The sequence below is a fragment of the Doryrhamphus excisus genome, chromosome 10 (genome assembly GCF_030265055.1).
Source record: "Doryrhamphus excisus isolate RoL2022-K1 chromosome 10, RoL_Dexc_1.0, whole genome shotgun sequence".
NCBI classification, from domain to species: Eukaryota; Metazoa; Chordata; class Actinopteri; order Syngnathiformes; family Syngnathidae; genus Doryrhamphus; species Doryrhamphus excisus.
The window spans coordinates 5,102,934-5,129,555 of NC_080475.1; the positions used below are offsets into that span (position 1 = coordinate 5,102,934).

At 43.4% G+C, this 26,622-nt stretch overlaps 3 protein-coding genes across 9 annotated transcripts in view; 2 read left to right on the forward strand and 1 right to left on the reverse strand.

Annotated features, from left to right (window-relative positions):
• The first annotated feature begins 3,263 nt into the window (after positions 1-3,263).
• stx17 (syntaxin 17) lies at positions 3,264-20,309 on the forward strand. Of its 3 annotated transcripts, none has more exons than XM_058084500.1 (8): positions 3,264-3,408; positions 4,934-5,102; positions 5,171-5,236; positions 6,763-7,077; positions 8,073-8,123; positions 10,401-10,487; positions 13,038-13,331; positions 19,615-20,309. In XM_058084500.1, the coding sequence occupies exons 2-7, from the start codon at positions 4,980-4,982 to the stop codon at positions 13,284-13,286; spliced, it is 891 nt and encodes a 296-aa protein (XP_057940483.1). In that variant the 5' UTR covers positions 3,264-3,408; positions 4,934-4,979; the 3' UTR covers positions 13,287-13,331; positions 19,615-20,309. The 3 variants fall into 3 exon arrangements, with proteins under 3 accessions (XP_057940483.1, XP_057940482.1, XP_057940481.1); XM_058084499.1 differs by having other exon boundaries at positions 13,038-13,307; XM_058084498.1 differs by lacking the exon at positions 19,615-20,309 and having other exon boundaries at positions 13,038-15,228.
• erp44 (endoplasmic reticulum protein 44) lies at positions 15,256-26,569 on the reverse strand. Of its 2 annotated transcripts, none has more exons than XM_058084496.1 (11): positions 26,400-26,569; positions 24,198-24,270; positions 24,065-24,104; positions 23,677-23,792; positions 21,871-22,055; positions 20,402-20,517; positions 20,129-20,303; positions 19,933-20,044; positions 19,677-19,818; positions 17,924-18,026; positions 15,256-16,673 (listed from the first exon to the last, which is right to left on the reverse strand). In XM_058084496.1, the coding sequence occupies exons 1-11, from the start codon at positions 26,457-26,459 to the stop codon at positions 16,569-16,571; spliced, it is 1,227 nt and encodes a 408-aa protein (XP_057940479.1). In that variant the 5' UTR covers positions 26,460-26,569; the 3' UTR covers positions 15,256-16,568. The 2 variants fall into 2 exon arrangements, with proteins under 2 accessions (XP_057940479.1, XP_057940480.1); XM_058084497.1 differs by lacking the exon at positions 26,400-26,569 and adding an exon at positions 26,116-26,249.
• The window catches only part of invs (inversin), a 48,416-nt gene continuing 42,166 nt past the window's right edge, over positions 20,373-26,622 (forward strand). For 2 of the 4 annotated variants that reach the window (XM_058084454.1, XM_058084455.1), the window contains exons 1-3: positions 20,373-22,244; positions 23,628-23,799; positions 24,202-24,343. The gene's annotated coding sequence lies outside the window, so the exon portion shown is untranslated. Of the gene's footprint in view, positions 22,245-23,627; positions 23,800-24,201; positions 24,344-25,809; positions 25,821-26,622 lie in introns of those variants that run through there. The other 2 variants (XM_058084457.1, XM_058084458.1) reach the window with 2 other exon arrangements.

Below are 26,622 nucleotides of genomic sequence, written 5' to 3' on the forward strand. Positions count from 1 at the left end.
TTGATCGCCGGGGTGACATTTCCCAGTACATGTCCTCTCCGCTGTCATTGCCATCACTCGCTCGCCCGTCCCGTCTGTGCAACAGCGCAACGCAAAACCGCACACAGGCAGGACAGTGAGACGAGCAGGTGATTGATTGCGACTGGGATGGGACACACACGATGTCGGATTACGGCTCATTCCACGTGTTGCTATTGTAACGTACGTTGACACAAAAGTTACGGGTACATTAGCATTTTTCCACCAAGGGCCACATACTGAATTTTCTTAAATATATACCTATTAGGACCTACTATGCTAATTTTTCGGCCTTTGTATTGAGTTGTGGACTCCTATAGAGCAGCTACAAACAATAACCTTCACATAAAGCTTACTAGTTCTTCCAGAATCTGCACCTATTCCATCTGTATTTCTTTAGATTTTGTGCTTCCCGCGAAAAGTTGGTTGGTGACACTCCCTTGTGCTTAGGACGTCCGATGGTGCGCCGCTAGCTGCGAACCCAAATAGTTGATAATTAACGCTGATTTTCATTCATTCATTCATTTTCAAGGGTCACGCGGGAGTGCTGGAGCCTATCCCAGCTGTCTTCGGGCGAGAGGCGGGGTACACCCTGAACTGGTGTCCAGCCAATCACAGGGCACATATAGACAAACAACCATTCACACTCAAATTCATACCTACGGACAATTTGGAGTCGCTAATTAGCATGTAACCTAGCATGTTTTTGGAATGTGGGAGGAAACCGGAGTACCTGGAAAAAAACAACAGAACATGCAAACTCCACACAAAGATAGCCGAGGGTGGAATTGAACTCGGGTCTCCTAGCCGTGACGCCTGCGCACTAACCACTCAACCCTAAATGATTTATTTGGTTGTATATTTATACAACCAATTTATACAACCAAATGTGTTGAATCCCAGAAAAGCAGATCTTGGGGGATTAAAGAAACCACTCCTAGAGTGAACGCCCATATAAGGAAACCCGCCAATCTGTGACATCACAAATGGCCAGTGTTAGAACGCCCTCTGAAACCGAGCGTTTTGAACCACCCTAAAACTTTTTCAGGACCTCATTATCTGAAACTTTGCCATCGTTTAACACGAGAAAAGAACATTCTAACTACATTTATAGATTGGAAGACGCATAATATGTCTCATTTAAAGTAAAAAAGCAACTTGTATCCCTGCTTTATTTATTAGCATGATTTTATTAAGGCCAATGGAGAGAAAAAAAGAACCGGAGCGATTTCGCACGGTGAATCATTTCCGGGTGAATCTCCACTCCACGGACAGTTTTTCAACGCTGCGCCGTGGGGGGGTTAATTGGAACACTTTTATAAATGGATTCGTCAAGATAAAACACTCTTAATGCACGAAATAATCATTCAAACTTACTTATTTGCTGATATGATGCATCCTGCTTCCGGCTCCTCGTGCCGTGAGGTGTTCAGGTACACTCGTAATTGTCATTTTTAGGCGCTAATTGTTTTTTCATTTTTATTCACGTACCCCCTATGACAATTATTACGTGTACCCCACTTTAGGAACCGAGTCTTTAGGCTACACAATTAGCAATTCACTTCTTACATTTTAGTAAGTGTTTTATGAGATCAGTTTGACCCTGGAAAAGATGGATTCACATCCTTATGTCCATGAGACTTCCATTAAAGGAGATGAGGAGTCTGACCAGACAGCAGACCACATCATTACCACCTGCCTCGTCTACAAACCACCTCAGACCCGAGACCAAGCCGAACCTGAACGCTACCCAGTTGAATATGTAATGATGACACATGAAAGAAGAGTTAAAATGATACTACATCTTTCCTAACTCCAATTTTTCCTTGACGCTGATGAAGAATTAATGTTGCTTTCTTTCTTCTACACATGTAGTTGTGTTTAGAGTCCTGATGAAAAAGCACCAATGTGTAGATGATGCTATGATGCTATGATGCTATGATGCTATCATTTTACTGCAGTGCAGATAAATAACACAACTAGGTAGCGGGAAGCTAAGACTTAAACACACTTACACATATATTCAATGAAGTGTCAGTCTCCTGGACAATCGATTACAGCTGACAGATAGCAGATACCCCCAGAGTCTTAATTAGAGCTTCTGGTGTGTGTGTGTGTGTGTGTGTGCACAATTTTAATTTTTAATTTAATTTCTAGCTGCAGCTTCATCATTTATTCTAATCCGAATAGGAAAACAACCCCCATAATTGTCAAATAAATTAGCCGAAACCGTTTCCTATGTCTGGTTTCTATGGTTTTCATCACACATTGGTCAAAAAGCCAAAGAACAAGCTCATGGAGGAATTATTTTAGAGGATAATAACCTTTAAAGAGTAAAAAAAAAAAAAGTGTGATACCCCTTCCTTTATTATATTTCAATGCATGTTTATGCATTTTTGTCAAGCGTCAACATGACATAAATGCGTCGAAAAATGAGCGACGCGCTAATCCAACAGGATGGCTGATGATTACGCTTTAAGAAGCGGGTGGTAAGAAGTGATCGGAACTGCCTGCTGTCTTCCTCTCCCGCTGACAAACTTCCTGGATTAGACCCAAATGGATGACACACCTGAGTCCTGTGACTGAAACATACACACACACACACTGAGTGACACACACACTAATAAATAAACATTTCTGGTGATTTGCACACAATCTCTGAGCTTTTTCTTCCCACTCATTCTGCAACTCTGGGAGTCCCCTGGAAGTGGATGAAGATTGCATGTGCAACGACAACCTTAATATGGTTAAGTCATTTTTTTTTTAATGCATTTTTTTTTGCACAAGCAGGCAGGGAAATCACCTTGTGGTTGGGGGTTGTGTGCTTCAGTGTTTCCTTTACTAGGAGGAAACTGTGTGGGGGTTGGCCTGAATGTCAAAGGTAAGAAGATGGTAAAGAAGAGGAAGTGGAAACGCACAGTCGACCCACTCAAGATGGGTCATCTCAGAGGAGGGGGAATCCCACTTATCTCCTGTCATATTACAACACAGCTAATTTATATTGATTTTACTTTTGTTATTTTCTTCATTATATTTTATACAACCTTTATAGTTAACCTTATTGTGGCAAATATTGTGGCCAGCCTTAATAACGAGTTAATTTTTACTACAGCTTGGTTGTCAAACTCATAAAAAAGCAGCTTTGTTTTCAGTGTCACTAATTCTGAGAGTATTTCGTCCTTTTTTATTACGTAGTATACATTTAGATCATCATGCGGAACCAAAGTTGCGTCACCGCTGTTTGAGGTCGGACGGGTTCACGGGCGCTTTCGTCAATTGTTTACAAATAACTGTCAGAAACTCGCTACACAGTCATAAATGTTTTTTTTTCCTCTACAAAATGGAACAGTGAATCATACGTATTGGGTTTTAAGAGATATTCTTTCTCTGGTAAGTGTCATTTTAATGAAAGAGTAAATTGTTCGGTTTATTCGACGTTTTTGTAGTGGGAGTGACCAAAGCTACAGCTAGCTTACATTAGCTCGTAGCATCTTAAACGTTAGCATGTATTAGTTGAAGTGGGCTAATTATTACATGTCATTAGTCACTATTATTCTTCAGCTTGTTTGTCCTCATTTACTGTTTATATGTCTGCTGTTTCTTCCCCGGTTTGGTGAACAGCCCTAGCTTACAATCGAGGTGACACATTTGAATAAATATTATACTCTACTGAATATTCACCGTGGTGTGCAGTTCAGTTGTGTAACATTATATAAATTTGTATTGTGTAGTATTTTGTAGTGTATTTTACGGCTTCAAACAAATTAAATTTGTTAGAGTGGATGTAGATAAATATTTGGATGTGGATAAAAAGCTCTAATCTTAGGATCTTACATAAGCATTACAAATTGCAGTTTCACAAATGACTCCGAGCATGCCCAATGGGATTTTTCACGTGGAAATCAAATTGTTGCCAAATGCACAATCTCCACTTGCATGCAGCGTGATAGTTTTGTGGCGCAAGGGACCTAAATTTGTAACTTGAGCTTCAATTTGCCCACTTCCTCTTTTCTTGTGTGTAGTGTGATGAAACGCATGTGGTCAATTGGGGTGTCACGAGATCTCGCGAGATTAAAATGTGTCAATATTTCTCGTTAAGACAAAAACTGTTTCTTGGGAGCGGGTCGGTCAGAAGTCTATCAGACTGTAAACTATGGCATCGTTACTCATTCAGTCATTCATTTTCTACCGCTTATCCTCACCAGGGTCGCAGGGGGTGCTCAGCTGTCTTGGGGCAAAAGACGGGGTACACCCTGGACTGGTGGCCAGCCAATCACAGGGCACATATAGACAAACAACCATTCACACTCACATTCATACCTATGGACAATTTGGAGTCGCTAATTAACCTAGCATGTTTTTGGAATGTGGGAGGAAACCGGAGTACCCGGAGAAAACCCACTCATGCACAGGGAGAACATGCAAACTCCACACAGAGATGGCCGAGGATGGGGAAAGACAAAATAAGAAGCCAAAAAGTTACCACTTCCACACAAAATAGGAGGAGAACTCATTAATTCATTTTCTTCCGCTTATCCTCAGGAGGGTTGCGGGGGTGCTGGAGCCTATCCCAGCTGTCTTTTGGGCGAGAGGCGGGGTACACCCTGGACTGGTGGCCAGCCAATCACAGGGCACATATAGACAAACAACCATTCACACTCACATTCATACCTATGGACAATTTGGAGTCGCCAATTAACCTAGCATGTTTTTGGAATGTGGGAGGAAACCGGCGTACCCGGAGAGAACCCACAGGGAGAACATGCAAAAGGAGGGTAGAATCGAACCCGGGTCTCCTAGCTGTGAGGCGTGTGCGCTAACCACTAATAACTCCTACTTTCATAAGCATGAATGCTTAGCAGTCATTTTCTAACGCAGTCCCAAACTTAATGATGACATATTCTCATCTCTGCAGAGATTAAGCCCAGCAGGCGCGTGGTGTCACGTCAGCGCAGGTCCCCATGGCGGAGGAAACCACTAAGCTGACACTGAGGCGCCTGGAGGCCCCCATACACAAGTTCATTAAAGTGGCTCTACCCACCGACCTGGAGAGGCTGCACAAACACCACAACAACATACTGAAGGTGTCACCTCGGCGTAGCATACGACTGTTCAGCCTGCGGATGTCTTGATTTTTGCTTTGTCGTTGCAGTACCAACAAAGCCAGCAATGGGACCGCCTTCATCGAGAACACATCAACGCCAGTCGTACTGTTCAGGTACATCCGCCATTGTCAACTGGGGTCATTACTATGAAAAATGGTCAGTTGCAACCATGCCAAAAAAATAGAAGAAAATGTAGCTAAAATAAAGTCACAGCTCGCCATGGTATAAAAAAAAATTCTTTAGATATTTTTTTAGATTTCTTTAGATTTTGTGCTTCCCGCGAAAAGTCTGCTCACCCACACTGGTTGGTGACACTCCCTTGTGTTTAGAAGGACGTCCGATGGTGCGCCGCTAGCTGCGAACCCAAAGAGTTAATAATAAACGCAGATTTTCATTCATTCATTTTCAAAGGTCACGCGCGGGTGCTGGAGCCTATCCCAGCTGTCTTCAGGCGAGAGGTGGCATACACCTTGGACTGGTGGCCAGCCAATCCCAGGGCACATATAGACAAACAACCATTCACACTCACATTCATACATATGGACAATTGGGAGTCGCTAATTAACCTAGCATGTTTTTGGAATGTGGGAGGAAACCCACAGAACATGCAAACTCCACACTCCCACTCGGACAAAACCAGTGGGAACAATTGAATCCGATATATCCGAGGTTTACTGTACATCAGAATTCACTATGTTAATACAACAAACATTTAAAAAAAACATCAGATTTAGCACCCATGGATGAAGAGAGTGTGTGTGAACTTGTTGACATGATGGGTGTGAAATTCCTTGAGGGACGCTGTGGACTGGAAACCAATAGGCACCCAGCAATCCTCTCACCATGAACCCTGCAAGCCTTTGGGGGATGCACACAGAGTGCTTTCCCGTGTCTTAATCTAGACTCGGGTTAGTGCACTCTGGTTTAAGTGTGGGAGACAGACAGACAGCTAGCTAGCTAGCTAGCTTGCTATCTAGATGATTGACTTGACAGGAACCTGACCTGACTGCCTCGGCGTTAATCGCTCTGTTTTTCAGTTTAATGCACGTGAGCGCACGTTCCTACACGCATGTTTATTCATGCAGCGTTAATTAGACAAACGTGTTATCTGCAGAACGACCGAGTCGACCCCCCCAACCCCCATTCGGTCCAGGTGGCGTCGCAGCCCGGAGGGTGGATGTCCGAGGTGTAATCCTCCTGTCACCCTCAGGGCACGGAGGGATGAAGGGGCCTCCTGTTTTTCCCGCCTCACGTCTCTCATGGTTATTAAGTAACCCCCCAGCCCCTCGGTCCCCTTTGAAGGTTCCCATCAGCGGCGCAGGGTGGGTCTGTCAGACGGAGGGTAACTTTGGGGGGAATCAACAATTTTCATTTTTGACAGAGCGGTTGATGGCCCGGCGGTGAAAGGCAGGGGGTCCACCCTGGACTGATCGGCTGTCAATCACGGGGCTAACACGAACAGATAAACAACCGTTCACACTTGCGGACTCCACACGGAGATTTGAAGTCAAATCCCCCGAGCCCACTGTGCTCCCCCCACCGAAGTCGTATCAAATGTGTCACTTTCCCTCTTTTGTCTGTCCTGCCACCACAAATCAAATGTTCACACTCAAAATCATCTTGTCATGTGACACCGCAGCAGCTGAGGGCAAACATCCGAGAGATGGAGAAGCTGTGCAGCCGCGTCCGCACGGAAGACGCCTCGGCTCTGGAGAGGCTCGTCGCGCCGGTCAAGGACAGGGCGGCGGCCGCCGCGCGAGACTTCCTGCAGTTGCACTCCAATCCCGCACCTCAGCCTACGCCGTCTTCGCCGCCGTCCGACAGTTGTGAGACGAGCAGTTCACGTGCTGGCGATGAGGCGGAGGAGCCCGTTTGTGGATGGCAGGTTCAGTCTCAGCTACCAGAGATCCCTACAGAGGAAAATGCGGCCGAGTCCTGGGAGAACCTGGAGGAGGTACTTCCACACCATATCTTGGTTCCTCCCCTTTGGAACATACCTAAAACCAGGGGTCTCAAACTCAATTTACCTGGGGGCCACTGGAGCTAGGGTCTGGGTGAGACTGGGCCGCATCAGGTTTTCAAAAAAAAAAAACAAAAACGCATTTATTAAAAACAGAAAAATGAAGAAAAGTTCTGATAAAACATTCCACTGTTCTCAAATATCTTTATTTTTATTTTTCTACACAAAATAAGATGAAAAATAAATAAACAAATCAAGAATAAAGAAAATCAATCAATCAGTAATAAATAAATATAATAATAATAATAAAACGGCAAATAATAAAAACTTAAGAAACCACATATAGTTGCTAGGTAGACAAATTATTTTTTTCCAGATTAAAATTAACAAATCATTATTAGAGCCCTGTAGACATGACAAAACACGACTATAGTCACATTTATACTTTTTTTATTTACAACATATTGCGCAACTGCAGGGTCTTGAGACACATGCTAACTCGCAAACTCGAGAGCTAGCGACCTAAACGGTAGCCTTCGAGTTATTTCCTTTAAACTTAAATAGCCCAAAACTTACCACTTCCACACGGATAGGGAGGATAACTATTAACAGTTATTTAACCTTTAACATGAACATTAATCAAAGGTGATATTTTTTTCTGGGTACATGATACCATACAGCCACATTTGGCCCGCGGGCCGCGTGTTTGAGACCCCTGCCTAAAACTAACTATATTCATAATGCTTTTAACCAGCTTTTATAGCAGTATCGATGCAATACAACTTCAGTAGTACGTCCTAAACACATCCGATACTGTTTCACTGCAGTCCAGCAGGTGGCAGCAATGTGCATTATAAAGTAGATACAAGTGTAGGCTTTTTTCCTGACAGCGCCATCTGCTGGCTGTAAATGAAATGTATCATCTGCAAGTACAAAGTCTTGTGATTATGATATGTGTACTACAAACGTGTACTTTTCGTTCCGTCCAGGATTTGAAGGAGCTGAGTGGTATGGTGACAACCTTCTCTGCGCTCGTCCACGTAAGTACAAACAACGATTAGCTTTTACCCCCGCCCCCCCTCTGCTCTTGTTTGTGTTCCTGACGGAGCTCCTCCGAGACAGCGGATCAGTTTAAGGACCTCCGCAGGGCCCCGGGAGGTCTCGCCACAGCAGAGCGGTCGACTATAGGGAGGGATGGAGGAGGTGGGGAACGTCGGGGCGCATCGGAGCAGGTGGAGAACAGACGGCTCAGATTATCACCCGACCCTCGGGGGGGGATGGCGGGAGGACGAGAGTAGGAGGAGATTAACAGTAGCGGAGAAAGAGAGTGACGGCGACGTTGTGGTTGAAAACAGGCAAGAAGAGGAAGGGGAAAGAGCATAGACATGTCGTTCGGATGTCTCGGGGGGGGGGGGGGGGGGGGGGGATAATGTTTTATACACGACTACAGTGGAAACACTTGGAATGTGTGTCACTCCTCATATTACGTCCTTTATGTTCCTTCTACTGCAATGAAATAATATAAAGCCCAAGTTGAGTAACAATTAGCGGCAAACACACATAGTCACCAGTGCGCCTGAACGCCTCACAGCGCCCGCACGGCATAAACAACGGAGGAGGAGTAATGATGCTCATTTGATGGTAATGAGGATCAATGAAGCAGGGTCATGTCCGGCACATAAGAAATATCTTACCGCGAGAAGAAAACCCACGCATGCACAGGGGGGAGAACATGCAAACTCCACACAGAGATGGCCGAGGGTGGAATTGAACTCGGGTCTCCTAGCTATGAGACCTGCGTGCTAACCACTCGACCGTCGTGCAGCCGTAAATTAAATTTACTTATAAATTTGTACTCAAATACAAAAAGTAAAAATGTGTGTCTTTTAGGTACACAGAAAACAGAAAACACATCAAAGGAACTTAGTAGAGCAGGGGTCTCAAATTCGCGGCCCGCGGGCCCATGGGGCGCTAGTTTGAGGCCCCCGCCTTGATATGAAAGTTTAATTTGTTTTTTTGATTTGCTTATTTATTTTTCCATCTTATTTTGTGTCGAAAAATAAAAATTAACATGAAACATTTCTTTAATAATTTAATAATAAATAAAAATTAATTTATAATAATTTATAATGATTTATAATAATTTAATGTTTTATCAGAGCTTTTCCAAAGAACCAAAGCACTGAAAAAGTGGAGGGTATGGCAGAAGCATTGAAGACTATTATATTATATATGTTTATTAATATTTAATATAATTAATATGTATTGATTCTTTTCTTATATATATATATATATATATATATATATATATATATATATATATATATATATATATATATATATATATATATATATATATATATATATTTTTAAATATGAAAACTCCATACAGAGACGGCCGAGGGTGAAATTGAACCCTGGTCTCCTAGCTGTGAGGTCTGCGCGCTAGCCACTACACCGCCGTGCCGCCCCTTAGTAGAGCAACAGAGAACAGATTTTTAATTTTTATTAACTTGAGTTTTTACTGAAATGTTGTCAAGATTTTAATCAGAATTCAAACTAAAAGTACAAATACAACATTTTAAACAACTTTTAAAAAGTACCTGTGCACTTAAGTGTATAAGATTCAGGTGTCCAGGTTGTAACATGGGATATTTACACAGAAAGACTATAGACACTATAAACCTTGCAATCCTACATACAATCAGTGTTGTCCATCAAATTGTCCATAGGTATGAATGTGAGTGTGAATGGTTGTTTGTCTATATGTGCCCTGTGATTGGCTGGCTGGCCACCAGTCCAGGGTGTACCCCGCCTCTCGCCCAAAGACAGCTGGGGGTAGGCTCCAGCACCCTCTGCGACCCTCGTGAGGAAAAAGCAATAGAAAATGAATGAATGAAAACATATTTTCTTCCATAAAGGGACTTGTGGCGGTGTGGGTCGGGGGCAATGGAAAGTGCCATCCTCGTTGTTTGGTCACCGTGTCCATACCGTCCTCATAGGGAGAGAGACAGCTGCCACTCTGAATATTTCATGAGATGTACACAATCACACACACACACACACACACACACAAACCGGTGGAGAAAGACCATGACCAGCCAAAATTTCCACGCATACACGGAGGTCCCCATGATAACAGTTGCATGTCAAAAGTTGACATGATGTCCTCACTTCATAATGTAATTTTTGAATATCATGCTTACCAGCACACACACACACACACACATACAATTTAGTACCATATACAACAACAAGTAGATCTGTGTGTGTGTTCCGAATATAATTTGCATACGTGTGAAACCCCTGTGTTTCAGTCCCAGCAGGAGAAGATTGACAGCATCGAGGACAACGTCAACACAGTCGCCGCCAACGTGGAGGAGGGGACCAAGAGCCTGGGGAAGGTGTGTATGCTCTGTACGTGCGTGTGCGCGGGCGGGCGGGCGGGTGTGTTTGGGGAAACAAGCTGATCGATGGCACTTTGCCTCGCAGCCATTCCGACAGCGTTTGTCCCTATTGATCCGCTTCAATAGGGAGGAAAGCCACAATTAAGGAAATTGAGAGAGGAGAGGGATGGAGAGCAGGGATGCACAGAGCGCCTGTGTGTGTGTGTGTGTGTGTGTGTGTTGTATGAAGAAGAGCTGGGAATGACCGTATAATCTTTTCATCGCCATGTGAGCACACACTCCGCCGTGAGTGCACATCCACAGTTCACACGTATGACACACTCAAAATGCGAAACATTTGGCGTGAATCACATGTCCGAGCCGTCGACTACGCACACACACACACACACCGCCGCAGCTACGATAGTTTTACTCCTAAATCTCTGAACTTCCTGTGTCCTGTATGATTCCAACGATTGTTGGAAAAACAAGTTCAGTAAAACAAAACAATGAAAGGGTCAACACTGAGGTCAGATTGATAACATAGCAGGTAACTTTAATGTTCCTTACTACTTGTATTTTCCGGAAAAAAAACTAAGTTAAATCTCTAAAAGATTTAGCTTTTTTTCCCTAAAAAAATATTATAAAATATGTAATAAATATTATATATTATAAATAAATATTATAATATAAGATGCCACTTTTTAAACTTAAAAAAAAGTTATTGAAAAATGTTACATTGACAAAATTAGAATAAAAATGTTATTTAATTCTCATAACATTATGACTTTTTTTTAATCTTGTGAAATAAGAATGTTTTTCACAGAAAAGACATTTTTTCATCAATGAATTCTCATTAGAGTTCATTTTCATTCCTGAAAATTTAGAATTTTAGTTCAATGTTCCTTACTACTTTCTTTTACAGAAAAAAACTAAGTTAAATCTCTGAAAGATTTAGCTTTTTTCCCCTAAAAAATATTATAATATATATAATAAATATTATAATATAAGATTGCAACTTTTTAAGCTAAAAAAATATATATTCTTGAAAAATGTTACCATGACAAAATCAGAATAAAAATGTTATTTCATTCTCATAACATTATGACTTTTTTTTAAATCTTGTAAAATAAGAATGTTTTTCACTTACCTTTTTTCATCAATGAATTCTCATTAGATTTCATTTATTCCTGAAAATTTAGAATTTTAATCCTGACAAAAAAAATTCTTATTAAATTTTGACTCTTTTTAATTATTGGAAAAAAAAAATTGCCCCCCAAAATACAGCTTTGTTTTTTTTTTTTTTTTCAAAAGTGCAAAAAAAATTTAAATGGGACAGAGCTATTCTGTCTCCAACTTTTTTTTATTTATTTTTTTTTAATTTGAGGTTTCAGGTTTCTTGTCATATTTTGACTTTAAAAGGGAACTGCATCATTCACAATCCTTATGTGAAAAAACATGAACACTTACAGGGTGTTTCTTTCCCTTTTCTGTGCATTATAATACCAGAAAACTAGTTAATATGAGCTAGCTAACAATGCACCTCACTGGGACGTACATATTTTGACTACGAAGCCCCTAAACTAACAACGTTGTATCGTTACATATACATGCTGTGATCATTCGTGAGCAAGTACACCGATTATACCATGTAATACTTGCGGTATCTTGCCGTGTTTTGATGATTTAAAACATACACACTTATGCTAGTAGCGACAACACTTGCAAAATTGTTTTTGCTTCTGCGGTATTTAACTTTTCAGTCTGGCTCTAGTATTCCTTGACACTGACGGTTTATAATCTTTCTCCATTTTCGTTTGACACATTGGGAAGGAGAATTAAAAAAACACACACACACACACATTATACACACGCTAGCAAGCATGCGTCGTCAATGTGAAACGCACTCTTCCACGCCGGCTTCAAATCGATTCCGTTATCTTTTTCTTTTGGACTGCAGCCTGGTTGCATTTTGCGGCCGCTATCATCAGAGCGGAAGGTGCTCTTTGCTGATGGCAATTAATAAGCGCACGCACACACACACACACACACACACACACACACACACACACACACTTGATTAACACTTCACTATTAAATTAATGTAGTTCAAACGCTAACATCCTCAGACTCCACCCCCCGCCCCCCGTGGCAGCCAATTCTAATTCCATCTGAGTTAAAAGGATTCCGTTCAGGTAAGGAGTGTGTGTGTGTGTGTGTGTAATGTTGTTTGACCCGATGACAGATTAGGAGGCGTTTGAACATGTTAAAACATCTGACGACCCTCTCATCTGCGTTATCTCCCTCCACCCCTTTTGGCCTAACGAGCGCTACGCTATGCTACGCTACGTCGAGGCGTTTGTGTCGCCGTGCAAAAGCGTGCTACTTTGAGTTTGATGCTGTAAGGTCATTCGGGTTTGCGACCGGCATCAAGTCGTCGTTTAAACGTGAAGGTAACGCGCAGCGAGGCAACAGGTGATATGGATTTTTCGATGAATTATGCAACATGTTGATTATGTAAAAATGTTTTAATAAAGCATGATCTCTTGTGTGCGTTCGTCTCTCCAGGCGGCGGGCTACAAGTTGGCGGTGCTTCCCTTGGCCGGCGCGCTACTGGGCGGCGTCTTGGGGGGTCCGCTGGGCCTGCTGGCCGGCTTCAAAGCCGCAGGTGTGGCCGCCGCGGTCGGGGGCGGCGCACTGGGCTTCGCGGGAGGCAACCTGGTCCAAAAGCACCGCAAAGGTCTGCTGCAACTGCAGATGAAACAGCTGACGGCGCCGCCGCCGCCGTTGGAGGCGGGGTCGTGCGAGGACAAGTGATGCAGCGCCGACCAAAACGTGGTAACGGAGCTGTAACGCTCTTATGTAAAAAAACACACACACACACACACACACACGCGCTGTGTTTCTGTCAGAATCCGTTTGTTTACGACGCGTGCAACCCTGCTTCTTAACGAGGTTGCGTCACATCTGACATAGTTGTGCGCTCATGTTGATCGTAAAACAGCGGCGCCGTCATCCTACACGCCGTCTTGTCTCCTATAAGGTCTTTGGAATGAGTGACTGGCCGCAACGTTAACACAACATAACGCCATCCCATGCAAGAGCTGATTATGTTCAAGACCGCAAATGTACAAACCTCAGCCCAATCGCTCTACGTACGCCTTCACTTTAGTATACAGTACAGTACAACTGCGTCATCATGAATAACTGGTGGGCGGAGCAGTCACATTCATCTTTCTATTTATTTTTGCAAAGAAAAGTGGTGGTTAGCTTTAATAACCGGTGGGAGGAGTAGGGGGAGCAGCTCCTCTGTGACTCAAAACAATCTTCACCTCCTATTTGGTTTCTAAATAAGGAAACAAAAACAGCTCTACGGTTTCTATGTATTGCTGTTATGCAAGGTAGAGCTCATTAATAACCGGTGGGAGGAGCGGTCACATTAATCATGACGTGTCTGTTGTCAGCGAGCGAGCGTACTTTTAAGACGACGGAATATTTAATGTTTTTGTATACATTTTTGTGAAGTGTAGTTTTTATTAATAACCGGTGGGAGGAGTGGGGGAGCAGCTCCTCTGTGACCTTAAAACAATCTTCACCTCCTATTTGGTCGCTAAATAAGGAAACAAAAACAGCTCTACGGTTTCTATGTATTGCTGTCATGCAAGGTAGAGCTCATTAATAACCGGTGGGAGGAGCGGCCACATTAATCATGACGTGTCTGTTGTCAGCAAGCGAGCGACGGAATATTTAATGTCTTTATATACATTTTTGTTAAGTGGTAGGTAGTTTTTATTAATAACTGGCAGGAGGTCACTGTTACATCTCGACGCAAGTATCAGGCTCCAGTCAGAGACGAGGAGTCAGAAGCTGGGGCAGACTTCCGGATGACTGTTATTTTAAGTCAAGTGCCAAGCAACAGATATTAGGAATAATAGGTGGGAGGAGTGATGACACTAATTATTTAAATGGTGGTTATAATTAATAACTGGCGGGAGGACTACATTAATGTAATGACAATGCATGTTCCCCCGCGTGAGTCAGCGTTGACTTTGTGGATGATTTCTATTTATTTCTGCTGCGCAGTATCATGAATAACTGGCGGGAGGAGCCATGACAAGATTGACTGGATTGCTCATGGGCAAGCTTACTTTGGCATGAATTTATGCATTATTCCAGTCTTCCTGTATATTTGGATTACATAAAATGGAGGTTAGGCAGCATCTGTGTGTGCATTATGTTAAATGTTGGTTATTAATAACTGGCAGGAGGAGCGGCAATGTTAATTTTATGACTACATGTCCCCCGTATGAGTAAGCTTATGGTTAGACTTAGTGAACGATACTATTAATAACTAGCAGAGCAGTTTCTCAAAACATTCTATGCTTTGCTGTTATGCAATGTGACAGGAAGCAGTTCCTTTAAATTAAAGCAAAGGCACAATTCTTGATACAGCTCTTGTATTGGATCGCAATAATGTGTGTAGTGAGTATACTTTTTTTCCTTGTACCACAACGAGAAATCTCTTGACTGTATTGTACTGTAATATTACTGTATTGTATATTGAAACATATTGAAAACACACCAAAGTGCCAATTTGCAGGTCACTTGAAGGACTAAAGTGCTAAATAAATTGTGTTCTTACTCAAAGACACAAAAAAAAGACACCTGGCAACACAACATTCTGTAAAATGACTTTTAATTGTCATCCGTGTTCCCCTTTTGAGATGACTCATTTGGAAATGGCATCCACTTTGTCATGTCTGGGGGTGGGGGGGGGGGGGGGGGGGGGGGGGCTGATATGTCCCAATGTCTCTTGGCCTCTAAAAGGACAGGATATCAACTTAGCAACCAGTCCACTACGTCCTCCCAAGTCCACTTTTGGATCCGTCTTGAGGGATTGTACTATAAGGACTTATTGAAAAGACACAAATCAAACAGCCGGGTGGGGGGGGCGCTTGGGGGGGGCTCCTCTCGCTGTCTGGAGACAACATACGAATGTACAAAATGTACGCTTGAACACAAAACACTTGCCTAGAAGAGCATCCTTTCACTTTGCATCACAGTGGAGGTAATTTAAAGTTTTTAAAGTGAAATTTCTGCAAGGGGGGGGGTCAAATTTTGCGTCACATGGCACACAATTTTGGGCTTTTTAATGCATGTCTGCTGTTACTACGATTCATACACGTGGCACTATGAGTGAGTTCCAGCACGGGTGTCCAAACTCTGGCCTCGAAACCATTTATGGCCCATTGCTCATTAAAATAAAAAAAATAAAGAAAACAAACTTACATATATATGACATCACACTTGTTTTTTTTCTACCTAGAAGGTGAAATATATTTAACACACCTTGACCTACATTACATTAGTCTTTACTTTAGCGTGTTTAATAGACAAGGGGTTGAAAAACAACTGGAAAATAATCCAAAAGGTGCTTTTTTTTATATGAACCGTTGTGCCTTTAAATAGCATCTTCCTGACATTTCATTCAAGGAAAACTAAATTACACCCACCGTTTTGCAACAACAACAAAAAGAAAAGCAAAAGGGGGGCATTTCTATTTCTAGGCACTGTAAATAAAAAGGTGTAATAGTACCAAATAGCTGTCTATCTTAGCTACGACGTATGTTGGTAATGCTATAGCATTTAGCATCTAGCGTGGCTGAGAAGACGGAGCTTTGAAAAGACGTAGCCACGGATGAGAACGACTGGAGTGGAAGGGGTGGAATAAAAATAAAGAAAACCATTTAATTTAGATCAACAAAATGCCATGGAACATATGTACAAGCTCAAAAAAAAACAAACAAAAAAAAGTAAAAAGACCTTTTTTTCGACCCCTGCACGCACATTCCTCCTCCCTCAAAAATCCCAAATAAAAATGTTTTAAGAAAATATATGTTCTTCCAACATGGACTCTTTTACCTTCTCCGGTTCTTCTTCATCGCTGTCTCTTCAGTAAGGGTGTTGGGTGTTGCTGATCCGTCCCGCTTGGCCTGTCCTGCCCAGAGTCACCCCCTCCCCATCCCCCCCCACCCCAACCCACCCACCGAGGCGCGGCATCGAGTCAAAAGGGGTGACTTGGGAAGGCGCCGTCTGAGGTCACAGCTCGTCGCGGTCCCGTCTGAGGATGGTGTAGCGGGTCTCGCTGGGCGCCAGTTTCTGGAAGGAGCTCCCCGGGGGGCTGCTGGCCACATCAGATTCCTCCTGATGGGACGCAAAAAGAGTCGTTTTAAGTGAGCTGGTGGAGGGATTTAATCATGTTACCAACCGTATTAAGACGATCGTAAACTATGAAAATATTTCATTTAGAACGAAGGACTCCTACTTTGCTGAAATTCACTTATCACTGTCTGGCCCGGCACCAATTAACTGTGATAAACGAGGGACCATGGTACTCAAAGGCATAACTGCAGACTCGGAAAACAAGTGCGAGACATCACTTATCACTGTCTGGCCTTGCACCAATTAACAGTGATAAACGAGGGACCACGGTACTCAAAGGCATAACTGCAGACTCTGAAAACAGTGATAAACAAGGGACCATGGTACTCAAAGGCATAACTGCAGACTCCGAAAACAAGTGCGAGACATCACTTATCACGGTCTGGCCCGGCACCAATTAACCGTGATAAACGAGGGACCACTGTACTCAAAGGCATAACTGCAGACTCCGAAAACAGGCGCGAGACATCACTTATCACGGTCTGGCCCGGCATTAATTAACCGTGATAAACGAGGGACCACGGTACTCAAAGGCATAACTGCAGACTCTGAAAACAAGTGCGAGACATCACTTATCACGGTCTGGCCCGGCATTAATTAACCGTGATAAACGAGGGACCACAGTACTCATAGGCATAATTGCAGACTCCGAAAACAAGTGCGAGACATCACTTATCGCAGTCTGGCCCGGAACCAATTAACCGTGATAAACGAGGGACCACCGTACTCAAAGACATAACTGCAGACTGATCTGGCCCAGCACCAGTTAACCGTGATAAACGAGGGACCACTGTATTCAAAGGCATAACTGCAGACTCCGAAAACAAGTGCGAGACATCACTTATCACGGTCTGGCCCGGCACCAATTAACCGTGATAAACGAGGGACCACTGTACTCAAAGGCATAACTGCAGACTCCGAAAACAGGCGCGAGACATCACTTATCACGGTCTGGCCCGGCATTAATTAACCGTGATAAACGAGGGACCACGGTACTCAAAGGCATAATTGCAGACTCCGAAAACAAGTGCGAGACATCACTTATCGCAGTCTGGCCCGGAACCAATTAACCGTGATAAACGAGGGACCACCGTACTCAAAGACATAACTGCAGACTGATCTGGCCCAGCACCAGTTAACCGTGATAAACGAGGGACCACTGTATTCAAAGGCATAAATTGCAGACTCGGAAAAAAACAAGTGCGCGACATCGAGCGCGTGTCCTGCCAGACCTGTCCGGGCGTGCTGTCCGTGGGGTCGGGGCCGTGGTGGAATTCTCTGTGCAGCTTTCCGGAGTGAAGGTCCAACACGAACTGTCTCAGTCTGCCGGGAACACTGCAAGGAGAACATGTGATGAGAGCGCGGGGTGGGGGGTGGTGTGGGGGGGGCATTCCTGCACACGACAGACAGATGGAGACAGACAAAGGCCGTGGTCGTGGCGGCGGATAACGTCTCCTGCGTGAATCCATAGAGCGGAGAGAGCTGCCCGGCCGGCTTATTAATGACAGGTCATGAGCGGCTGTCATGTCACACAAGGAGGCGTTCGGGCCGCAGTCCCGGTGGACGCTCGTGTGTGTGTGCGTGTGTGAGAGAGAGAGAGAAAGAGGGGCGCATTAGCGCATACATATAACATACGCTGTGCTAATGCAATTTCAAGCCGTGTGCCACACGCAGCGGTGATGTGATGCAATTAGGCCGCGTGCGGCTGGTCAGTCCTCGGGGCTTCTGTCCATGTGATCAGGCTCTGATTGGGCCACAATAAATAAGAGCAAATTTGATTAGAATGGATTAGCTTAGCACTTATTGCCCGTGCCAAATCATGTCACATTAGCGCCGCTGTCCTGGCCCATTCATAAAGCGAGCATTTTCACAAGGGGGGGCGCGGGGCGGGGCGGGGCGGGGCCCTTTTCTGGCTGCTGCCCAGTAAGCGTATTGTGGCGCACGCGTGCAATAAAACCTGCTTTATTTGTGAAGACGAGACATCATTAAGCATGTCGGCCAATAACGAGCCCAAAATGCACCAAAAGAGGTCAAATCAATCATAGGGCTGTGACACCACCATGGGGGGGGGGGCATTTCTGGTCACTTTACATTACATTTCCCTCATTGCTTTTACATAATGTAATTATGAAATTATTGAACACAAAACATACATGCAAAAAAAGGCAGTAATAATTTCTAAATGAATGTATAAATATGTGATAATACAGGTAAAATGTTTTTTCACCAAGCGTCGAGATCTCGCACTTTTTTCAGCGCTCATTGAAGGCAACATCGCAGCTACTAACTATATACAATTTTGTACAGTAAACCTCGGATATATCGGACTCGGATATATCGGAAATTCGCTCACAGCGGACAGATAAAAAAGAACCGATTTTTCTGTAATGCATTTCCAATAAAAATTCATTGCATATATCGGATTTTTTATAACGGATTTCGCCTATTTCGGACAAAATCTCCAGTCCCATTCCAATGCATTTCCATGAAATTTCCCTCGCATATATCGGATGGCCGCATCGTGGCGCTCCGATTCGCCGAATCGTGACAGGCTATACGCTATACGACGTCATTTGCAGCGTTTGCAGCGTTGCCTGCGCGTCCAGGTACATTGGAAACATAGTCAAGGAAGTGGATAAAATCCGATTTACGCATATACCGGATATAAAGTCGATATATGCGTAAAACGGACATTTTCCGGTATACGCATATAACGGATTTCACTTATATCGGACAAAACCAGTGGGAACAATTGAATCCGATATATCTGAGGTTTACTGTAATAACGTGTCATCTTTCACGCTGTGACGTTGTGGAATCGGCGTTTATGACATGTCATGACAATTCTTGTCAAGTTTTATCAAACATTTGCAGCATTTCTGGAAATGCAGTGTTATGTGTTATGTCTGCTTTGTGTTTACAGCACCAAGAACCTCGCGTCATTCCGGTTTGAGGGAGCGTCTCCCCGGGAAAGGTGTCACTTACTCGATGTCTCTGAAGTCAGGAAACACATACATGTGCCTGAACGAGTCGATGGCGATCACGGGACAGTCGGCCGGAGTCTTCTGGATGTGGAGGAGAGGATGGCGGAACTTGTCGCAGTCCGCGTGCAGGAAGTTGATCGACCCTGAGCAACAGAGACAGAAATATTTTTATTTAGTTATCTTGTTAAATTTTATTTACAGAATGCGCCGCGGGCCAATTAAAAAAAAGAAAAAAAAACAGCCAAAAGTCAGTCAACCTTTCTCGCTGATGAGCTGTCGGGCTACTTCATGCTGGAACTTCTCTAAGCTCTCGTTGTCTTCCTTGAGATGGAACAAGATGAGGAACGGGATCCCCTCTTCGGTGAGCTCCTGTACAACACACACACACACACAGTTGACGTTAAAAAGATGGCGGCCTTCATTAAAAAAAAATCTACTACTGATGGGACCAACCTCTCCGTTTTCAAAAGTGATCTCCCTGACCAGAGGCACACACTTGTCCTGGGCCCAAGCGTAGGTCAGGTCAAAGTTGGTAAGGGAGCCGAGGTAGACCATGTCGGGGACGCTCTCCCCCACCGGCTTGTAGATGACGTTGTCGCCGCTGAAGCGCTCCGACTCGGATGCTGAACTGGTTTGGTGGGTGAGGGGGGAAGGGGGGTTGGGAAGGACCACTCGCATCAGGTTCACCGCAGGGAGGGGGGTCAGGAAGAGGGGAAAAACACTCACCCAAAAGCAGCCATGAAGACGCAGTCGTCTCGAAGGATGTTGGCAACTTTTTCATAGGAGTGGTAGTTGTCCGAGTCCTTTTTCTCAAAGTAACCTACGATGTTCCTTTTGCTTCTCTGTGGAATGACACCCAAGTATTGCTTTACGGCGTCGCGTTCTCAGGCGGCAATGCAGTCGTCCCTCGCAATATTGCGGTTTTAGACTCCGGTAATGTGTGAAAGAATAACAGGAGTGTAAAGGTGACTGTAGGTGTGTTATTTCATGCCAACATGGCTCTAATGATGTTAAAAAACTTATTTACAAAGGTTTTTATGCTCTAACAATGAAAATATCCTAATTATTAACATTAGCCACGTATACATGGACCCAAATATTCCAATTGCATTTGGTTTATTTGTTCAAACGGAAATTGAACCTTTGTATACACCTCCGAATGAACATATAATAGGATTCCCAGGGGTGGAATATTCCTTTCCCCGATCCGATTGAGGTATCTTGTACCCGCTTAAAAGGAAAGTTGTCAGGGTGCGTTCTTCTTTGTCGTGTTTTTCTTCTTCTGTTGTTGTTTATTAGCGGTTGGCAAGCAGCTTTGGTGTGCATTAGCGCCATCTGTGGAACAGAATCTAAACCCTTCTATACGCCATTCACAAGTCCGGTTTTATTAAAAAAGAAAATATATATCTCATCATAAAATATTAGCAAGATTGAATTTGATCTTTTCCTGTTTAAATTTATCCCGGGTGTGTTCTTTCAGGGCATGCCCAGATATGACGTCACACGCAGATCGAGACGTTCTTCGGTTTTAAAAATGGAGGCGAGCGATCGGCACTGGACTGCTAAGGAAAGTTTGTTTTGGATCCAAACTAAAATTTCAAGACCGAGGAACTCCAGGAAGCCGGTATCACGTGATGTTGATGTTTACGTTTTACTGGGCATGCCCCATTGACTATTCTGTTTGATTATAGCGGCGCATGTAGACAAGCGATTGGAATATTCCTTTCCTTGGATACCATTGTTTCGGAAAACATCATTCGGAAAGAGAAAAACTCATGTAAACGTGGCTATTGAATCCTATATAGTGGAAATTCATTTATCGGGGTCGGGTCTGGAACCAATTAACTAACAGTTATAAGCGAGGGACGACAGAATGTCAACATATATTCCTTAGAGTAGTCAGTGTGCAGCTTGGAAAGCAGCATTGATTTAGTGTCAACACACAGGTATTACTGTCCGAAATGTGACTATTCAGTGGGAGCACCAGTGGTATCTAGCACTGCCCCCAGGGGGGGGCCTTTGCCCTGTCACTGCACGTCAAAATTCCTGTTACCCGCTCAAAGAACCGCATCTCCCCACAATGGCAGCAGCACTCGTGTGCTGGACAGTTGCCTTGCTACTCATAGCGGATGTCTGATCAAGCTGCACACAGACTACTCTACAATGTGTAAACGTGTGTCGTCGCCGCCGCTCACATCCACAGCTTTCAGCTCCTCCAGCGAGTGAATCTCTTTCACAGGGTCCACCTGCTGCTGGCGTATGAAGTCTGCGATGGCCGCCACCGACCTCTGACCCCTGTACTCCCGCTTCATCATCATCCCGTTGCGGAACAGCTTGAGCGTGGGGTACTTGGTGATGCGGTAGCGCTGGGCGATGACCGCTGCGCGGAAGCAGAAGGAGAAGTTGAGGAGGAAGACATCGATTGATGAAGAGGTGTAAAAGTGTAAAACGGAGGAGCGGCGGCGGCGGACGGAGTCGAAACCACAAGGCTGAAGACACAACCTTCAGAGAGTTCTGGGCTCTGATCTCCCACATGAAAGCCGCCCCCCCTTCCCACCCACCACCAGGGGTAAATATTCACTGTGTACACACTCACTGCCTGTGTGTTTGTTGGTGCGTGTGTGCGCATGTGTGTGTGTCGCTGAGGCAGGTGTCAATCTCTCCGCGGGGCGTCTCTAAGCCTCCAGGCTTCACAGGAAGAAGCAGTTTTGTCATTAGCCTTCAAACAGTTTGCGGGTCATCAATAATTCTCTTTAATTTGCTTTATCTCAAAAGGCTGCGGACGGCGGTTTCTGTCTGCGCCACGCTTTGGTGTGGCGGCCATTTTCACATATGTAGGCCCATTAAATGTGTGTGTGTGTGTTTGGGGGACCTTTTCCGCTTTGTATATATTACATGAAAGATGTTGGAATTACTTCGACGAAAAGACGATATACATCAATGCCATAATTGGCCAGACTCAAAACTGAAATTCAATTCAAATATTACAAATAAAATGTTCTAGTGAAATTGATATAAAAGACCCACGGTCTTATTACTTAAAATAATACTGCAGGCAGATATAATAAAATACTGTTTTTTGCTGATGTATTTGCTGATATCGGACCATGGTCGGTTATCGGGATGAGGCCATTTTCCAAAATACATCCCTCTCAGTACCGGACATTTACGACAATTTTGACAGATTTTTCCACGGAACACAGAATGTTGTGTTCAGGGGCGATATGAACATGGTATATACCAAAACACAGATTAGACTCATTTTTTAGGAGACAAAAAAAAGATTGTTTCTGCAAAATATCACTTCTCAAGAAATAATTTTCAAGCACATTTCAAGCATACAGTGGTGTGAAAAAGTTTGGACACCCCAATTTTCAAGATCACTGGTTGTTTGGATCAGCAATTTCAGTGAAATATATCATATTGTAAATATACCGTATATATTTAACCAACATAGCAACTACGCCACAACATAAACGACACCAAAAATAGTCATTTTACATGAACATAATTTGTTTACAAATATAACACCGTGAACTGAACTGGGTGTGTGTGCATGCGTGTACTTTTTGCAGTCGTCAATGAGTTAACCTGGTGGAATGCTACACGGCTCCATGCATGCCGAGCTCTTATAAAATGCACTTTGTCCACCTCGTGGCCTTTTTCACATCTTAAAACTGCACCAAACAATGGTATCTTCTATTTTACAGTTGAGCCGTCGCTTCTTTTTTCCTCCCTCGCAAATAAATCATAAAATTATATATATATATATATATATATATATATATATATATATATATATATATATATATATATATATATATATATATATATATACGCGTCTTCAGGTTGGGAAAAAACAAATGCGTCTTGTGTAGCAAATGAGGTAAGCGACTTATCAGGACACAAAGTGTCTCCCGTGTAACTGACCTACTGTGTCTATTTTCACAAGGGGTGGCGAGACAAAACAAAGGAAAAGGGGCGGAGCCGTCAATACTCACAATGTTGATCACAGTCCACGCGTGCAAACACCACTTGCTTGGTGTCGGGAAACTCCTCCCGCGCGATGTTCGACGCCTCCTCAAAAATGGGATGGAGCATCTGACTAAATCTGCACCTGAAGGGTGAGACAAAGTCAGTGTGGTCTACACGGATGGGGGGGGGGGGGGGGGGGGGGGGGGTCAATCAAGGCAGGATTCTGTCGGGCTCAACCATGCCTGCCATGTTCACAGCATTATTAACACTACACGCAAAACTGCAGGGTGGGTGCAGTATCCTTGGACATGTTCAAGGATCTGCCTCTATGAAAGTGACAGTAATAACTAAGCAACATAATTGACCCTCCAGTGGCTTATTTCAATTTTGGCTATTTACAAGCAAGTCACTCACCAGTCTGCATAAAAGTTGACTAAGGAAACCCCAGCGTTGTCTGTAGAGACACACAAGCACACGACCAAACACACTCAGTGATTTTTGCCGCGAGTGATACTTAAGAGTTGATGTATGTTCTGCCGTGTCATACTTAGGACGTCGTCAATGTTGCCCGAGTCCAGACTGGTGATTTCTGTTTGTCCCGGAGTGGAAAGGCCCATCACCTGCAAAACACAAACATTACAATCAGCGATGGAGTCAAACACATCTGCAGTCCCGGAGGAAAACATTCTCAAGGTGTTCTTTCACACTACTGTGCTTTCTGATGTCATGCCCTTTGGTGTTGATTAGATTAGATTAGATTCAACTTTATTGTTATTGCTCATGTCACTTGTACAGGGCAACAAAATGCAGTTAGCATCCAACCAGAAGTGCAATTTTTATAAGTACATTAGTATGGACAGATCTATGTAAATAAAACTATACAGGCTATGACTATAATACAGTGAGGATATGTACAGGGATATAAATGACTATAATATGGCTATTGTAGATTACACAGATTATAAACAGTATGGGTATGACAATATATAATAACAGTAATATATACAGTATTGCAATGGAGTGGCTAGGGTATGGAAATGACTATAATATGGCTATTGTAGATTATACAGATTATAAACAGTATGGATATGACAATATATAATAGCAGTAATATGTACAGTATTGCAGTGAAGTGACTAGAGTAGAGTATGGTTATTGCAGATTATATAAATTATAAACAGTATGATCAATGAATCAACAGATTCAGTATATGTACAATAGTGCAATAGTACAATAGTGCAATGAAGTGATGGGGGAGGGCATAGGTCAGCGGGGGGATGTAAGTAGTGGAATGGGTGGGCAATGGGGGGCAGAGTTCAGCAAGGATGCACTACTTCATTTGCAAGCACACCAGGTTGATAGTTTCAATTTAAAATCGAACCAACGGCAAGGCAGGCGTCAACACACCCAAAAACAAACAACTGTTAACTCTGAGGGAACAATCTTACAAGAGTATTTACTCTATAAAATACTCGTGTGCCTTGTATGAATGACTGCGAAGGACGTTTAATGCAGGTTTTCTTCATATATTTCAGTATTATACATAAAATACAAAAAATTTAGGCATCTTGTATCAATCGCTGGCTGCCTTGTTTCCTCCCACAATCCAACAACATACATTTTAGTCTAATTGGAGACACAAAATCATCCATTAGTGTGCATGAGTGTCAATGCTTGTCTGTGTGTGCCTTGTGACTGTGCCTGGTGACCATAGGAGTCAACTGGGATAGACTCCAACCCAGAATATGCATTAAAAATAATTAACTGTTGATGGTGCTCTTTATAATATTTATAGAGGGAGAGCAAACACTGCTGCCAGTGTCTAATGGCAATAATTCATTACATTTATACATGGGGAATGTAATCTTTCTTGCTATGTGGGAATCTGGTCCAACCAGTTAAGAGAGCAGTTGCAGGAGCTTTGGTAGTTACTGTGAATATCGTATTGAGCGACTGTTGTCATATAATTCTCTTAATTACAAATTACATTTGAACTCCACACGATGAAGCTTTCATCCGTGGAATATGAGTCATTGCGGTTGGTTAAAGTTGTATTTAAAGTGGGAAAAACTCTGGTCTTGTCCGGCCCAAACTCACTAGAAAGCCGCGCCGTTTACTTCCGGCTTGTTAGCCAATGAGAATGAGACACAACAGAGGAACTCACCAACCGGTGAGCATCAGTCACAGGCGTCCAGGACCTTTACTAACTTATTATGGCTATCAATAACATTCGCATTACAGCACATTTAGCTCGGTCAGACATAGAAAACACTTTAAATGACGGAACATATTTGATCTAAAAAGTGTTAAACAGTAGTGCTATCTTGTTACTTCACCTGCATCCACAAAGTAATTAAATGCTCAGCCAAATCTGATATACTCAAAGTACACTTTATACTGGACACAAAGTGTACGATATTATACATGATATAATCATCAGCAGTGTACAAAATAAGCACCGATACCTGGAAAACAGCCTCACTGAACAATCCGGTTGCTAACAGTTCGTGCAAAACGTAGACATTGCAGGCAAAACTCGCCTCCTACAGTAATCGAATAAAATAATAAAATCACCTGCAGTGAATTAACAGTTTTTCACAACAAGTCACAGCAAAAGCCCCGGCTAATGACAACAGAAACTGCTCCCTTAGCTAGCAACCGACTAGCAACCCTCCGCGCTAACGTTAGCTTTGCACGTTAGCGCTTTATTAACTGTTGTCAGCGGCAGGGCGGGGAGGAAGGCGCTTACCAGCAGTGTAATGCAGATGATGCGATCACAGAGAAAGGGTAATATTGCCGATAGTTTCATTGTATAGTGGAATTTGTGGAGGTGTTAAGTCGTCCCTGTGTGCCTCGACGCCGCCGCCGCCGCTCTCCTTGCTGCAACAGGAAACAAGCGGCGAACCGATGTTCTGGTGACCACGGAAACGAGTGTGACATATCCGGGAGAGCATTTTGCGTTCAAGGGAAAT

Excerpts from the sequence above, each read along its gene's own strand:
- stx17 (XM_058084500.1), top strand. The coding sequence starts at position 4,980 with ATGGCGGAGGAAACCACTAAGCTGACACTGAGGCGCCTGGAGGCCCCC. Across the intron at positions 5,237-6,762 it reads ACGCCAGTCGTACTGTTCAG|CAGCTGAGGGCAAACATCCG; the intron begins GTACATCCGCCA and ends GTGACACCGCAG. Across the intron at positions 10,488-13,037 it reads GGACCAAGAGCCTGGGGAAG|GCGGCGGGCTACAAGTTGGC; the intron begins GTGTGTATGCTC and ends TCGTCTCTCCAG.
- erp44 (XM_058084496.1), bottom strand. The coding sequence starts at position 26,459 with ATGAAACTATCGGCAATATTACCCTTTCTCTGTGATCGCATCATCTGC. Across the intron at positions 20,045-20,128 it reads TCACTTTTGAAAACGGAGAG|GAGCTCACCGAAGAGGGGAT; the intron begins GTTGGTCCCATC and ends TGTGTTGTACAG. Across the intron at positions 18,027-19,676 it reads CCTGACTTCAGAGACATCGA|TGTTCCCGGCAGACTGAGAC; the intron begins GTAAGTGACACC and ends TTCTCCTTGCAG.